This window comes from Ipomoea nil, unplaced genomic scaffold, assembly GCF_001879475.1.
Source record: "Ipomoea nil cultivar Tokyo-kokei standard unplaced genomic scaffold, Asagao_1.1 scaffold3314, whole genome shotgun sequence".
Taxonomy (NCBI): Eukaryota; Viridiplantae; Streptophyta; class Magnoliopsida; order Solanales; family Convolvulaceae; genus Ipomoea; species Ipomoea nil.
Window position 1 is genome coordinate 5317007 of NW_017619742.1, and position 16974 is coordinate 5333980.

General features: G+C 42.4%; 1 protein-coding gene across 1 annotated transcript; it reads right to left on the reverse strand.

The window, feature by feature from the left end:
• Nucleotides 1–15694: 15694 nt before the first annotated feature.
• Nucleotides 15695–16757, reverse strand: LOC109169453. Its single transcript, XM_019318336.1, has 2 exons — nt 16731–16757; nt 15695–16624 (listed from the first exon to the last, which is right to left on the reverse strand). Exons 1-2 carry the CDS (start codon nt 16755–16757, stop codon nt 15695–15697), a joined length of 957 nt encoding a protein of 318 aa, XP_019173881.1.
• Between the last annotated feature and the right edge of the window lie 217 nt (nt 16758–16974).

A 16974-nucleotide genomic window follows, 5' to 3' on the forward strand; every position in this document is an offset into this window, starting at 1 on the left:
TTCTACGCCGTCTTCCGTGACTGATGCTACGGTAATTGCAGGAACCCCATAGGAGAGAATCTAGCTGCTACGATGAATGATTCCACGGACGAACTTCAGCCATGAATTCCTACGCCTGATGAAATCAGATTGAGGCAAGGAGTAATTGGAGTCTATTCTATTAATTTCTTCTGGTTAGAAAAATAAATATTATTTATTTTTGTGGTTGGGTAGATGAATATAATTTGTGGATGTTAGGGAAATTAGGGTTATTTTGAGCTGATTAGGGATCCTGAACTAGTATAAATAGGGCTGAATTTTTCAGTAGAGGGAAGTCAGTTTTTAGAACAATTTTATTTCTCTGTAAACTTTTAATTATCATGTTCTGCTAAGTTTATTTTCCAACTCAAGAATAATTGAGGTTTTAGTTCTTTTAGGATTGTGAGACTTAATTTGGTTTTCTTTTATGCTATATTATTTATGTATCTTCTATTATCTTGATATATTACTGCTTTGATTAATTGTGCAAAAAGGATCCGTTGTTCAATTTTCATTCCAATAAATTGCCATTTAGAATTCTTGAATCCGTAATTGTTTAAGTATTCTAAACCTTAGTGGTAAAATAACATAGTTGATTATAAATTAGATTTTCAATCTTATGTTATGGAGATGTATAATCTGGTTTAAATGGACCGAGCTTGCGAGTCTGTTGGCTAGAATTGGTAGTCTTTCTAATTTTTAATGCTGGTAGTTAATTAAATCCTAAGAGCTTGTTTAGGGTTGTTAATTATCTAGGGAAGTTATTGAAGAGCTTGTTTTGATTACCGATAAAGTAAGGAGAGATAGGTTGTTAGAGCTTGTTAATAACCATAACCAGTTTGGTGTAGGATAAATTGATTTACACTTTATTTCAATGATCAATTCTTTGAATCAATTCTGATATTATGCCTTGGGTTGGATACTAGTTTTCTATTGATTCATTTTATTTGATACTTAATATTCTTCGTTATTTTATTATTGCATTTTGAACTTGAATTATCATTCAATTCTTAATTTAATCTTGGGTAATTAAGTCTAACCAATCTCTGAGGGTACGACCTTACTCATCACTATTGCAAATTATAGAGTAAGTAATTTATTATTTGTTGGATTCGACACCCATCAACTACCAAGATATGGGGCAACTAATCAACAACTAATGTGTTAGAGGAATACCAAAATTCAATGTGAAAAAATACTGGAGTGTGTATACGAGAATCGTTCTTCCATGATCCTTTTTGGCCTCACGAGTTGCGCGAGGATGCGTTCATTGGTTGATCTCTCGTCCTGGTCTTCCTCGGTCCTCCTCACCCTTGTGGGTTCCGGGTGGCGTGGCTCATCTTCCTCGTCTTCTTGCTCCTCTTGTTCCTCGTTTTCTTAACCGGCTTGCTTCATCTTTTTGTTCAAAATGCCCAATTTCTCCACTAGCAATCTCTGTTCGGTCGGGGGCTTCAAGCATACCACCTCGAGGGTGATGTATTGTCCCTCTCCGACATGGTAAATTTCGTTGCGGCGGAGGTCTTGGGCGTTGAAGACCATCCCACCTATGGGCTTGGCTTCGGTTCAGCTTATGTCCACCCCTTTTCTTTCCATAATCCAACTTAGGATCATTCCGTAGGGTAGGCTGAGCCGATTGCTAGACTTGTAAAACTTCATGTGTTTTAGCATAAGGGCGGGTAAGTTGAATTTAACCTTGTGCTTAAGGAAATAGGCAAAGATGCATTCAAGACTTCCCACATCCTGGCTTCTGTTGTTGTTAGGCAACAAACTGTCCGTACAATCATGACCAGGAGTTTCTGTTCCGCGGTTAAGAACTTCTGAATTGGCCTCGTGGCCGAAGTGAAACCGATTTCCCTTCCCAAAAAATAACTCAGATAATCTTTGTACCCCACGTTTTGGGCACCAATCCAAGCCTTCCGGTCATACTCCGATACGCCCGTGGCGGTCAGTTTTAGGAGTTTGGCCAAAAGGTTTTCAGACAGTACTATTTCTTTACCCCGGACTTTGGAGGTGATCTCCAGTTTGTCCCCATGTTTGGTAGCTACCAAGTGGTGGTAGAACTCTTATACCAGTTCGGGGTACGTATCGTTCTTTATTTCTAATAACCTTCCCAACAAACCTTGAAATTTAAGCATGTCAACCATTTCTTGAGAGAATTGGTTGGGTTCAAGCGCTTTACCTCCTAATACCGTGTAATCGGAATTGTTCCATTCCGAAATTCAGGCGTTGGCGGGTCTCCTCGGCATTGTTAGAATTTGTAGTTGGGGCATTGCTTTTCCGATGAAATTTTCGACGAATTTTCCGGCGGCTCCTCCGGTGAGCACGACGACGGCAGCTATGGCGGGGGCCTTCAAGTACGGCGCAACTGCGGCGGCTGACTGGTGCTGCGACGAAGGGGCGGCAGTGTCGCGTGGCTGGTGTGACACGGTGGTGGCAGCGGGTGGTCGGCGGTGAGCGGCTGGGTGGTCGATGGTAGATGGGGTACGACCGAGAGAGGGAGGGAGTGAGCGTTTTTGATTTGGGAATTTTGGGATTTTTCGGGATTTGGAAGGGGTTTAAGAAGGTTTTGTCTCCTTTGGATTTTAAGAAACAATGATGGTTCAATGGTTAAGGCATGGGTTTAGGAGTGGGAGGTTCGTGGTTTGAATCCTACTAGTGATATTAGAGTTTTCAGTGCACTCTTTTTATGTCCTTGAGGGTTTTTTCACCATTCGTTTGTCTCAAGGTGGGGAAAATTCCGAATTTAGGTTTTCTAATCGCATCCTTAGACTCACCAAATATTGGTTTCGGGATTCGTAGATTATAAGGGGCACGAATTAGTTTCGAATTAGCCCAGGGGTGGAGTAAAAAAATTTAACTAGTCGAACTTAACTAATTAATTTTATTAAAAATACGGGGATCCTAAGTAATCGAACTAAGTAAGCGGTTCCACGGTAGAAAGGGGTAGTTTACAAGGATTCACATCTCTTTATCTTAGACAGAATTCTTCTTCTGGGTCTTCTCCTAATTGATTCGTAGGGTCTTCGTCTCCCAGGGCTATGTTTTCGGTGCCGATTCCAGTTTCAGCTTCGGCTTCGATATCGGCTTGTGTGCGTCTAATGACGAACACCTTCCCGGGTGCCCCATAGGTTCCTCGATTATTCGTATTTCCTGGTTGTATCGTGCTTGGGGGCCTTGCACTTGCGGGTTGGTTACATTGGAAGGCCTTGTGACCTCTTTCCCCACAATTGAAGCATCGTAAGGCGTTCCCTTGGAAATCCTTACCCCGATGCTCCTTGCTGCACCTTCTACAAGGGAATTGTCTTCTGCTAGCCTCGTTGTATCTTGTTGGCGGTCCTTGGATGGATGGGTTGGTCGCCCTTGTGTTGGTCTCGTTTTTCGCCCTCTTTAGGTTAGGGCCTCCACCCCCGTTGTTCCTTCTCCTAACCTGTTCCTGGACTCCCCGTTGTAGGAGTTGAATCCGATAAAGATCGGCGGCACTGGCGTATGCCTCGTTGAGGGTTCTTGGTTTGCTTACGGTTAAGGCCTTTCGGGCTTCGAAGTTGAGACCCGCAGTGAATTTCTCTACCTTAGTTGTCTCGTAGGCACCAACTCGGGTGCGAAACGGGCCTACTCTAAGAATCGCTTGTGGTATTCCACTACCGTAGCGAGTCCCTGTTTCAGGTGGAGAAATTCCTCGTACATGGTTGCTCTTACGTGTGCGGGGTAAAAGCGTTCTCGTAACCGGATCATTAAGGTCTCCCAGTTGAAATTAGGTTCCTGTTTATGGGTAGGTCCCTCGTGAACACACCATAGATCGGCCTCATGTCCAAAGTAGAACGAGGCTAGCTCGACGCGGCGTTCTTGTGGGCATCCCACTACCTCGAAGATTTTGTCGAATATTCGGATCCATTCCTTGAGTGTCGTAGGATCTTCTTCTCTCGCGGTAGAGATTGAGAGACTAAGTCCTACGCTGCTTAGTATTAGGTGCCATAGTTCTCCCTTAGGTTATTCAAGCCTTGCACCAAGTCTTGTCCACCTTTAGACCAATGAATGCATAATCACGAATCCTTTCCATCCAAATCCCCGTTTTACATTCTTGTTTATTTCCTTTATTTCTTTGTTTTCCCTGCTTGCACACACATGTTCACTTACTCTCCTCTTGCACCTAGTTCACTCTTGTTGATGCATTGTGACAAACGATTGTCTCGCACTTTGCTTGCTCTGATTTTCCATCCTTGAGTTCGACACTCGGGGATTCCACCATCCTCGTTTACACTTACACATACATAACCATCCATCACACTAAAACTACATACATCAAAATGGCGTCGTTGCCAGGGATGGCAATAGCTGCTAAGTGAAGTGTGCTTACTATGACAATCTAGGAGTGTGCCAATAGGAGTTCTAGGTTGTCCGTTTTATTTTGCTTATTCCTTTGTGCTCATTTGTTCTACCTTGTGAATCCATCTTGTTGTTAATTTTACCATTCCATTGTTTTGCCTTGTGATTCCATATTTTTTATTTCATTTGCACAGTGTGTGCTTTATCCTTTCTCTTCTTGATCTTTGAAATTGAAATTGCATATTGAGCTAACTTGCAATTACTTTTAGTTGATTTTTTTTTCTCTTGTTTTGTGCTTTAATGCTAGATTAATCTTTGAAATATGGACTCTCAATGCTATAATTTCCATGATGAATCTTTTGAATCCTTCAATTCTCTACCTTACCATTATCCCTACCAAAGAAACACACCCACCACCACCCTAACCGTTGTCAATTTCGTGGTACGAAAACAGAAAGATCAACGAGTTCCACAACGCACGTTGTGAACTTCGTTGTGAAACATCCTGAGAGTTCAAGGTTTTCTACAACGAGCGTTGCCAAGAGGAAGAAAACATGGTGAAATTCCAGAGACAACCACGAATTCCACAACGCACGTTGTGGGATTCTTTGTGAAGTTGACCGAGAGAGCAACGGACCCGACAACGAGCATTGTGAGGTTCGTTGTGAGCACAGAAGCAGGGTTTGGAAATTAAACCCTCTTAAACCCTCATTCTCTCATTCTATTCTACCACACTACACAAGAAACCCTCCCCCAAGGAAAAGGTAACTTTGCTTTTGTTATTTCTTCCATCTTTTAAGAGCTTCCAAGGATCAATCTTTGTAGAAATCTCCATCCAAGAGGTAAAAGCTTCAACTCTTAATCTTCAGTATTGTGTTCTTTAAGCTTTTCTCTCTCTTTCATGTCATGAATGCTAGTCTACATTGTGATGAGTATATTGTTGATTGAATTGTTGGCTGTTGGCTAATTTTGCATGGGAGAATGTTACATGGATTGAAAATTGCCTTCATTGACCTGGAATTCTAGTATGAACCCTAGTCTCTAAGTTGTAAATTCGTGATGGGTTTGATATTGTTTCTTTGTTGATGAGGAATTGATGGTAGAGTTGCATTGTTACATATTCTCCACTACACTACTACAAAACAAACTTACCACGGCGGTTATTTTTATAAATACACGGCGGTTCTTGAAGTGCCGTGTAAGTGACCGCCTTTGTAAATAAAAACTTTCTACGACGGTTATTTGAACCGCCGTGTATACTTCTAAAACACGGCGGTTGCTAACCGCCGTCTAATCTCACGATGTATGTCGTGTAATCTCAACAATTATATGTATAGACGGCGCTTTTCTTGAGGAACCGTCGTCTATTCATATGTATAGACAGCGGTTCAATATAAGAACCGCCGTCTATACATATGAATAGACGGCGGTTTAATGTAAGAACCGCCGTCAATACATATGAATAGACGGCGGTTCAATGTGAGAACCGCCGTCTATACATATGTTATAGACGGCGGTTGTCTTGAGGAACCGCCGTCTATACATATATTTTTCACCTTAAAAGAAAATAAAATAAAATTATGTATTTTCTTTTTTGAAACTACATCATCCTATTTCCGTTGGTTCCCAAATACCAAGCGCACCACAATCCGAGTTATGCTCAGGGTTCAGGGGGGCTCAAGGCCTAGGGTTCGAGGGGGGGGGGTGGGGGAGATCATTTTTATCAACAATATTCCAACCCACGCTTGGGATGGGAATCGATCCCGAGTCTTCCTTTTTGAAAATCCATACCGGATACCATCAGACCACAAGGGAGATGGTTAATTAGGCTATGTAGGAACATAATATACGTGCACATGTATATAATTAGAAAATACTAGGTTTTCTTAGATTAAGAAACTATTAAGCTTAATGAATAATATTGATTTAGGAAAATTTAATAAAATTAGTCGTATGCACATACGGTCCTCGTACAATGCCCAAAAAAATATGGAGTATCACACCTTTACACGGCGACCGCCGTCTATTAACTGACGTAAATATATATTAGAAGGCGGTTATTTAAGAACCGTCATCTATTAAGTGACATAAATATATATTAGAAGGCGATTATTTAAAACCGCCGTCTATTAAGTGACGTAAATATATATTAGAAGGCGGTTATTTACAACCGCCATCTATTAAGTAACGAAAATATAAATTAGACGGCGGTTATTTAAGAACCGCCGTCTATTAAGTGACGTAAATATATATTAGAAGGCGGATATTTAAGAACCGACGTCTATTAAGTGACGTAATATATATTAGAAGGCGGTTATTTAAAACCGCCGTCTATTAAGTGACATAAATATATATTAGAAGGTGATTATTTACAAAAGCCGTCTATTAAGTTACGTAAATATAAATTAGACGACGGTTATTTAAGAACCGCCGTCTATTAATTGACGTAAATATATATTAGACGGCGGTTATTTAAAACCGCCGTCTATTAAGTGGCGTAAATATATATTAGAAGGCGGTTATTTAAAACCGCCGTCTATTAAGTGACGTAAATATATATTAGAAGTCGGTTATTTACAACCACCGTCTATTAAGTGACGTAAATATATATTAGACGGCGGTTTTTTAAGAACCACCGTCTATTAATTGACGTAAATATATATTAGACGGCGGTTATTTAAAACCGCCGTCTATTAAGTGGCGTAAATATATATTAGAAGGCGGTTATTTAAAACCGCCGTCTATTAAGTGACGTAATTATATATTAGAAGGCGGTTATTTACAACCGCCGTCTATTAAGTAACATAAATATATATTAGACGGCGGTTATTTAAGAACCGCCGTCTATTAATTGACGTAAATATATATTAGACGGCGGTTTTTTAAAACCGCCGTCTATTAAGTGGCGTAAATATATATTAGAAGGCGGTTATTTAAAACCGCCGTCTATTAAGTAACGTAAATATATATTAGAAGGCGATTATTTAACAACCGTCGTCTAGTAAGTGACGCCGTATATAATAGACGGCGGTTATTTAAAGACCGCCGTCTATTAAGTGTCGTAGTATATAATAGAAGGCGGTTATTTAAAGACCGCCGTCTATTATGTGCCGTAGTATATAATAGAAGGCGGTTATTTAGAAAACCGACGTCTATTATGTGTCGTAGTATAACAAAATATAATAGAATGCGGTTATTTAAAAAATCGCCTTCTATTAAGCGACGTAGTATATCATTTCTGTAGTAGTGTGAATGTGATATGCTAGCAAATGTGCAAACCCCTTTTCCACACTTTAGGAATAAAGATCGTGGAAAAACAAAAGACTAAGGGGTATAAGAGAACCAATTGTAGATCAAATCCCTTTCACAAACGATGTAGCATTAAAGTTCCTTGCCCCCTCAAATTCGGTTCAAGCTGCAAAACATTGTTAGTGGCAAATGTGCAACTCAAAATAATAGAAGTGCAAGAGGAGTATCGGGACCACTCCTATGGGAATGATAGTGCAAAACAAAAATGAAAATCCTACAAGACTACCACTATAAAAACACAAGAATGCGAAAATGCAATAAAGTAAAGGACATAAGAAAATAAAAATGAGTCTAACAAGAAGGTAAAAATGCAAGGGAAAATAAAAGTACGGCCAAGTCTGTAACACCCCGTGTTACGACCCCTAAAACCAATTAATTAATTAACCCATAGCCCAAGAGAAAGAATAAATTATAATAATTAATTAGGGAAAAAGGCCCACCATAGTCCATGGGCCCTCGTCCCCAAACCCAACCCCTAGTCCTAAAAGGATTAGACCCTAAATAAGACCCTTAGATATATAAATAGGGAACCTAGAAGGCACCTAGAATTCCCACAAGAATAACGCCCCACCACCCCAAAAGAGCTCCAAGAATCCCCTTAGAAGAAATCAAGAAAGCAAGAAAGCTTAAAGAAAGACCCTTCATAGCCAAGGAATTAATTAAGGCTAAGAGGTAACCCATGTCTCAACAAAACCTATTTTCATAGCTATGATTCCCCTCTTAGGGTTTCCCCATATTATTGTGTATTGATGATTTGTGATATTATTATTGATGATTGATGGAATGATTCCATGGGTGATCTTGGTGATGAAAGGTTCTTGATGATTATGGTGTTCTTGATGATTATATGACGTTCTTGATGATTATATGATGTTCTTGATGATTGTAGGATGTTCTTGATGTTTATGTGATATTCTTACCGAATCTTGATATTAGAAGATGAATTGTGTCCTTGTTGATTTAAAAATGATTAGAACCCTAGGTTGTATCGTATGGAATTATTCTTGGTATATTGGGTGGGAATTCGCATGATTGGGTGTTAATTATGTTTAGAAAAGCATGTTAGGTTATGTGTCATATGTTTCTTGATTTTGATCCGTTAATTGCCTACGTGTGTTATCAATTGCATTTGAAAGTGTCTAAGCATGGTTTTGAATTCCACAAAGGTTCCCGGGGCGTTTTTGTGATGAAAGAGCCAGTGGGGGGTAGGTGGGGGTAGGGGACCCGCCACCTACCCGCGGCCTTCTCGGGCAACGCCGGCAGCGAGCAGCCTGCCCGCCCGCCGGGCACCCGCTGCCCGGAATTGCTACCGCCGGCGGGCAGCCGGCGGGTGATCCCTCACCCACCGGCTACCCGCTGGAAAATACCCCGCTTTGGGATTTTGGCTTCCCCGTTTGATGTTCCCCCGATCCCCGTGGTGTCCCAACGGACTCCGTCTATCGTGCCTATGTCTAGTTTGATATTTCGGGTACCGTTCGTAGGTTGTATGAGTCTTATATATTGCATGCTAGTTGAATTGGTATCCCGTTGACCTAGGTGAAAGAAGTATGAACCCCTTAGGATTATTCTTAGTATGTGAAGGGATCACGCATAGGTTTTGTTATACGCTTTCTCCCCCTTCCCAATGTGTTAATGTGGATTGCATGTGCTTGCTATGTGTTATCTGTGCATGATACCCCAATCCGGTTGCGATCGGATTGGTTATTCCTGAGCTGCGGTTCAGAAGCTGGCTGCGGTCAGATTTACACTCTTGGGCTGCGGTCCACCGTTTGGTTGCGATCAAACGTTCCTACATGAGCTGCGGTTCATACTTTCCTGGCTGCGGTCAGATGACATACTCTTGGGCTGCGGTCCACTGTTTGGTTGCGATCAAACTATGATGAGCTGCGGTTCATCGGTCGGCTGCGATCGACCCCTCCGTGTTGCGATACGGGGCAGGGTGCTGCGGGGCCGTGTCAGAGCTATATGCGCTGACCCTCATGTATGGGCATGCGATTGGTCCTGTGGCGCCAACAAAGTGTGTTATGTGATGAGATGAGAAGGATTGATGCTATGGCGGTTATGGAAACGTGACCATAGGACTCTTGCTAGTAAACTATACATGCCTAATCGTGATTATTGGTTGTGCTTATCTATAACTGTGCCTATGTTGAGAATTATATATGCTTGATTATAACTGTTGATGGTGTGTACCCCTATTTATCGAGTCGGTTCCCTGATTTGAAAGCTAGAGTCTCTTAGGATATATCTTCATGCTTCGAAATGACTTTTCGTATATCTATGTATATATCTATATGTATTGTATTTCAACGCGTTGGAGTGGGTTACCAGCATCTCTCGCTGAACAGATATATTTGGCTTTCAGGCACAGAAGAATAAGTCACTGGAGTGCGCTAGAAATTGGAGCGTAGAAGTAGATAGTTTCCCTTTCGGCCTGCGTGCCATGCTTATGCATTTACATTATCAAGGATATTAGTTAGTTAGCCTGTGCACCTGAGTTCTCTAGCTCAGGTGTGGCATAACACCCCGTACTCTTGTATTACGTTTTGGGATTTAATGAGATTTCGCCTTTACTTTATGAGTTTTAAATATCTTGAAAATTTGGGGTGTTACAAAGTCATCTCAACGTGTCAACGCCACTCCGGGGGTGGAGGTGGATGAATCCTATCAACGTGCTCCCGGAAATTTTTCTCTCAATTCTCACCAATAAGGCTCACCTTTTGCCCCATACCTTACCAAGATTAAGTTCATTTCTGACGTTTTTTTTTTTTTTTCTTTTTTTTGTTATCTTTCCAATGTTGGAGAGTATACACTCGCACTTCGAGAGATCCTTGACTAAGGTCCAAATAATATAAGAGGTGAATAACATGCAAGCATACAAAAGATGTAAACCTAATTGGCTCTATGCAATTCTCACATGGTGTAAAGTTCCAAAGAATATTTCAAGAATAAAACATTTTTGGCACATCACCACCACACTTCTAACATAGAATGAACAATGACGCACTCTCCATCAACCATGAACCATTCAATCAATTGAATCTACAAACAACCAAGCACAAAGTGCGTCCTTTCCACACTTTAAAATAAGCATCGTCCTCGATGTTACTTTGAGGACTAGGTGGAAAAAAGAGCACGGGTCAAAACAACCTAAGGTGGAAGTCCCTTTCCACACTTTAGAAATTTATACTTTAGAGTCATAATTTCTAAATCGTAGATTCATAATTTAAATACAGTAGATTCATAATATATATACAGTAGATTCATAATTTCTATACTGCAGATTCATAATATCTGTACTGTAGATTTATTATTTCTGTACTGTAAATTCATAATTTCTAAACTGTATAGTTATCAAATTATGAACATATAGTTCTCTGATTTGTGAAAACAGAGTTCCACAATTGGAATCTAAAGTATAAATTTTATGGAAATTATGGATCTACAGTATATAGAAATTATGGATCTATAGTATATAGAAATTATGGATCTACAGTATAGAAATTATGGATCTACAATATATAGAAATTATGAATCTACAGTATAAAAATTATGGATATGGAACCGTGCCCACCTTGCAAGGTGGGCACGTGCTCAAATCATAATTTGCCCTTTTTGTTGAGTTTGGTCAAACTTTTTAAAGAGGTCTATCAACTTTTAAAATAATGCATGTTACACATTGACTATGCCATGAAACTTTCTCACCATGTACTAATGCGGTGTTGTGAATTATGACTTTAGTTTAATGAAAACTTGTGAGATGTATGTTGTGATGGTAAGGTGTATTGTGAATTGTGATATTGCATTGATTTTGTATGTTGTGCAAGATATATTTAATTTGCACAGGATTTGTAGGCAAAATTTTAATAATAAAATAATTTATTAAAAAAATAAAGAGAATATACCACATGTGATTTTCTAGAAAAATCATCGTCTATTTTACATTTAAACATAATAATAATAATAATTACAAATAATACTTTAGGCAACGATTTTTTATTAAAAATCACCATCGAAAGCAAATAAGTCTCTATAAAGAAAACAATTATAAATAAAAACTATAACATAACATTTTAATCCTAGTTGTTGTTCACATCTTGCCTCCAAATTGTTATTGCACGCAATAAAGACCTCTAGGCAAAATTTTAATAATTAAATAATTTATTTTTAAAATAAAGAGAATATACCATATGTGATTTTCTAGAAAAAACATCGTCTATTTTATATTTAATAATAATAATAATTAATTACAAATAATACTTTAGACACCGATTGTTTCTTAAAAATCACCATCGAAAACAAATAGGTCTCTATAAAGAAAACAATTATAAATGAAAACTATAACATAATATTTTAATCCTAGTTGTTGTTCACATCTTGCCTCCAAGTTGCTATTGCACGCAGTAGAGACCTTCACTACCGATGGAACAAATTGACCCAGGTTTTGTACGAATTAATAAGTTCGCATAAATAATAAGAGGTAAAATAGTAAAACCAAATAATTGTAATAGTATTTGATAGACTAATGTAGGAATATTACAAAAGATATTGTGCAGTGAAATTAGACATGGTTTAATTTGTCTAGGTCAAGACAATGGACATTTATACCACGAAAAACCCAACAAACTTTTTTAAATGGTGACAGGCCACGAGACCAAGTCAAGGCCCACGCAATGGGCCGCGTAACTAAGTTAAGGCTCACTAATTTGAGTCCGAAGACGGGTTCTGGGGTAAGAATAGCTAGCAGCCCAGGGCCCTTGCTCTCTGCTCGGGTCATAGGTTCTCGGGCCCCGGATCGTGGACTCTCAGGTCCCAGGAGTGAAACAACGCAAATCACATTAGTCAGGAAAACAGATTACACGATAGAATCCTATAGGAAAGCTACCACTGATAGCTCCTATCTAATAGCTAAGACTAGTCAACAATAATAATAGCCATAAACAAATAAACCATATAATATAACATTACTAATACACCCCCTCAAGCACAAGGTTGGAGGGCGACAACATTGAGCTTGTCCCGCAGAGCCTGATAACGCGGAGCTGGTAGAGGTTTAGTGAAGATGTCGGCCAGCTGGTCTTTAGTCGAGACAAAACTGACAATGAACTCCCCAGTAGCGACTTTGTCCCGGACAAAGTGATAATCGATCTCAACATGCTTTGTGCGGGCGTGGAAAACTGGATTCGCGGCTAGGTAAGTGGCACCTAGGTTGTCACACCATAGAGTGGCTGGTGCACCGGAATGTAACCCTAGCTCGCGAAGTAACGAGACAACCCAAGTAACCTCGGCTGCAACATCAGCCAGCCCCTTGTACTCAGCTTCTGTGGAAGACCTGGCGACAGTACGCTGCTTGCGGGAGACCCATGAAACAGCTTCTGTGGAAGACCTGGCGACAGTACGCTGCTTCCGGGAGACCCATGAAACAAGATTGTCACCTAAGAACACAGCGTAGCCACTAGTAGACTTGCGATCGACAGGGCACCCAGCCCAATCCGAGTCAGTGAAAGCATGAAGGTCGGAGGAGACTGACACTGACAAGCGAAGGCCGTAGTCCTGAGTGCCCTTAATGTACCGCAACACTCGCTTGAGTAGAGCCCAGTGGTCGTCTGTGGGAGAGTGCATGAACTGACACAACCTGTTCACCGAGTAGGAGAGATCAGGCCTGGTAATAGTTAAATACTGGAGAGCCCCAACTATCCGCCGATACTGAGTTGGGTTCTCAAAAGGCGTTAAGGAGGGCGTGGCCGGTTGTGTTACGGCTGCCGGAGTAGCTAGAGCCTTGCAGTCCGTCATTCCCGACCTCGTGAGTATATCTTTCATATACCGCCGTTGAGATAAGACAAGCCCAGCACCAGAAGGTATTGTTTCTATCCCTAAGAAAAAATGAGGCACCCCGAGGTCACGAATCTTAAAGGCCGTTGATAGCTGGTGAAGGAGAGTGTCAATTAACGCCGAATCGTTGCCCATCATAATTATGTCATCGACGTAGACCAACAAGTAGGCCCGGGAGTTGCCCGCTGTATAGTAAAAGAGTGAGACATCGGTTTTGGATGCCAAGAAACCGGTAGAAGTCAGAAACTCTTGCAAGCGGTTGAACCACGCCCGAGGTGCTTGTTTGAGACCGTACAAGGAACGTTGCAAGTGACATACGTGACCTGGGTGTGACGGGTCCTCGTAGCCGGGGGGTTGCTTCATGTAAACAGTCTCGGAGAGACGACCACTCAAGAAGGCGTTGTGGACATCAAGCTGTCGCAACACCCATCCGCGTGACACTGCAAGAGAGAACAAAATACGAACCGTAGTCGGTTTGACTACGGGACTGAAGGTGTCAAAAAAGTCTTCCCCAGCGACCTGATTGAACCCTTTTGCCACCAATCGGGCTTTGTAGCGTTCAATGGTCCCATCAGCCTTGCGTTTGGTCCTGAAGACCCATTTGCAGCCGATAATATTCATGTTCGGAGACCCCGGAACAAGCTGCCAAGTATTGTTATGCATTAGGGCATTGAACTCCTGATCCATAGCATCACGCCATTGCGGGTGACCTACAGCCTGGGAGTAGCAAGTAGGGTCCACAGAGGTAGTTAGAGCATAGAACTGCTCGTCATGTCCTCGAGTTTTACCCCTAGTGCGCATGGTATGATCCTCAATTTCTGCGCGAGTTCTGTTTTTGCGGCCCGGTGGGCGGCCCCGCCTTGCACCAGTCTGAGGTGGTGCTTCTATAGCCACGGGGGCCGGCTGCTGTGCAATCGGGGGTTCATCTAGAACCGTGGTGTTGCTGGGATTTATCACTACGGGCCCAGCTCCCCAAGGGGAAGGAGTAGGGGCCGGAGTTGAATTCACCTGCACAGGAGTCTGCATAGAAAACGGGAAAAGGGTTTCATCAAAGCGCACATGACGGCAGATAAATATCTTTCCCGTCGTTAAGTCCATACAGCGGTATCCCCTAAAAGAGACTGGGTAACCTAGGAAGACACACGGTGTAGACCGATATTCGATTTTATGCCGATTATATGGCCTTAAATACGGATAACATCTACACCCGAAGACACGGAAGAAAGTGTAAGGGGGTGGTGTTTTATATAGACGATAGTAGGGTGATTCATATGACACGGCTGACGAAGGTAGGCAATTAATTAGTTGAGTTGCGGTTTCAAATGCATAATCCCAATATTTAAACGGTGTGGAGCTTTCAGCTAATAAGGCCAAACCGGTTTCGACAATGTGTCTATTCCGGCGTTCAACACGGCCGTTTTGCTCATGGGTATAGGCACACGATTGTCTGTGTGTGATGCCTAAGGACTCAAATATGGTGTGTAGGCGACGGTACTCACCCCCTAAATCAGACTGGATGGCTTTGATAGAACGGGAAAACCGCCGTTCTACCATCGCCCGAAACAAATTAAATACTTTATAGATATCTGATTTTAACCGTAAGGGGTAAAACCAGCAAAAACGAGTACAGTCGTCTACAAATAAAACAAAATAACGGTAGCCCGAATGTGAAATAACTGGAGAGGGACCCCAGATATCTGTATACAACAAATCTAAAACTTCAGAACTTGAAGTATACACTCTATCTAAGGGAAAACGGGAGGATTTTCCTCGTTGACAAGCGGAACAAATTTCTGACATCGGAGCTTTATTTGACGTGACCGGACAATGTTTAAGAACCCGTTGGAGAGCCTGTTTATGAGGGTGACCCAGGCGTTGATGCCACACTGTGGGAGACGCTTTGGCTGTTAAAAACACAACATGAGGTCGTGGCACCAACAACTTATATAGCCCGTTTACCGCGGAGCCTTTAAGGAGTATGTCCCGTGTAGTGCAATCCTTCACAAAAAACACGTCTTTATGAAATTCAAAAAAAAACGTTGTTTTCGTTAGTGAAACGGTAAACGGACAACAAGGATAATGACAGATTTGGAACAAACAAGACATCTGACATATTTAATAATTTAGAATTTGACGGGATTGCTGTACAACCAACGCGGGAGATATTCAAACCTGCCCCATTGCCCACTTTCAGCACATCACCACCAGTGTACTATTCGGATTGCCCAATCATAGCTTCATCAGGCGACGCGTGAGTGGTAGCTCCGGTGTCCGGAAACCAGACCTCCGGCTGGGCAGTTTCTGCTGCTGCCGGTGGAGTACCTGCAACGGCCACGTGGGCGTGTGGTGACGGCGGAGGCTCGGTGTAGCGCCGGTTGCAGAAGACGGCGGTGTGGCCGTGACTCCTGCAGATCTGGCAGCGAGGGCTGCCACGGCCACGGCCGCCGGAGTTCCGACCTCCTCGCCCACGGCCGTGATTGTTGCTGCTGTGCCGGCCACCTCGTCCGGAGCCCCCACTCGACTGGCCACCACGGCCAGCGTACATGGCGACTGGAGCGCCATTCCCGTACTCCATCGAGAACTCATCTCCCTGGATGAAATCCTGGGCTTGCAGAAGGTCGCCGAGCTGAGATAGCGTTACCGGTGTGCCGGTCACAGTGAGTGCACTCGCCATAGCCCGGAATTCCGGGCGAAGGCCCCTCAATACGTAGAGCACCTGTTCGTCTAGCGTGAGTCGATGGCCAGCGAGGGACAAGGCTTCAACGAGCATCTTTGCCTTCCCGAGATACTCCGAGGCCGACATGTTGCCTTGCCGGAGCGTCTGAAATTGGCCGAGCAGATTAAGACACCTAGCTCGTGTGGAGGACGCCAGCGAGTCATTGATGGAGAGCCAGACCTCGCGTGACGTTTCCCGGACAACCGCCAATGGCATGACCTCGTCGGATAACGACGAGATCAGAAGAGACATAATTAGCTGGTCCTGTTGAACCCACGCCGCATGCTCCGGGTTGATTTCGGAAGATGCGACCACGGTGGTGCTGGAGCCGGCTGCCTGCGTCGTCGCCGTGAGGAACTCCGGTGGACAGACATGGCTGCCGTCAATATAGCCTAAAAGGCCTTGGCCACGTAGAAAGGGGATAATCTGAGTGCGCCAGAACAAGAAATTACGGTTGTTTAATTTAATTGAGACAAAGTGATGCGCTGCGTTAAGGGAATTCCCGGTTGTGTGGTGGAGGGGTGGTGGTTACTGTCCGTTCAGAGGAGTTTGTCGACATGTTTGGGTGGTGGAGAGAAAACAGGGTAGGATTCCTAGCCTAACGCTAACTGATACCAAGTGAAACAACGCAAATCACATTAGTCAGGAAAACAGATTACACGATAGAATCCTATAGGAAAGCTACCACTGATAGCTCCTATCTAATAGCTAAGACTAGTCAACAATAATAATAGCCATAAACAAATAAACCATATAATATAACATTACTAACACCA

Coding starts and splice junctions, on each gene's coding strand:
- LOC109169453 (XM_019318336.1), bottom strand. CDS start 16,757: ATGTCGACAAACTCCTCTGAACGGACA. Junction 16,625..16,730: donor CAAACTCCTCTGAACGGACA/GTAACCACCACC, acceptor TGGCGCACTCAG/ATTATCCCCTTTCTACGTGG.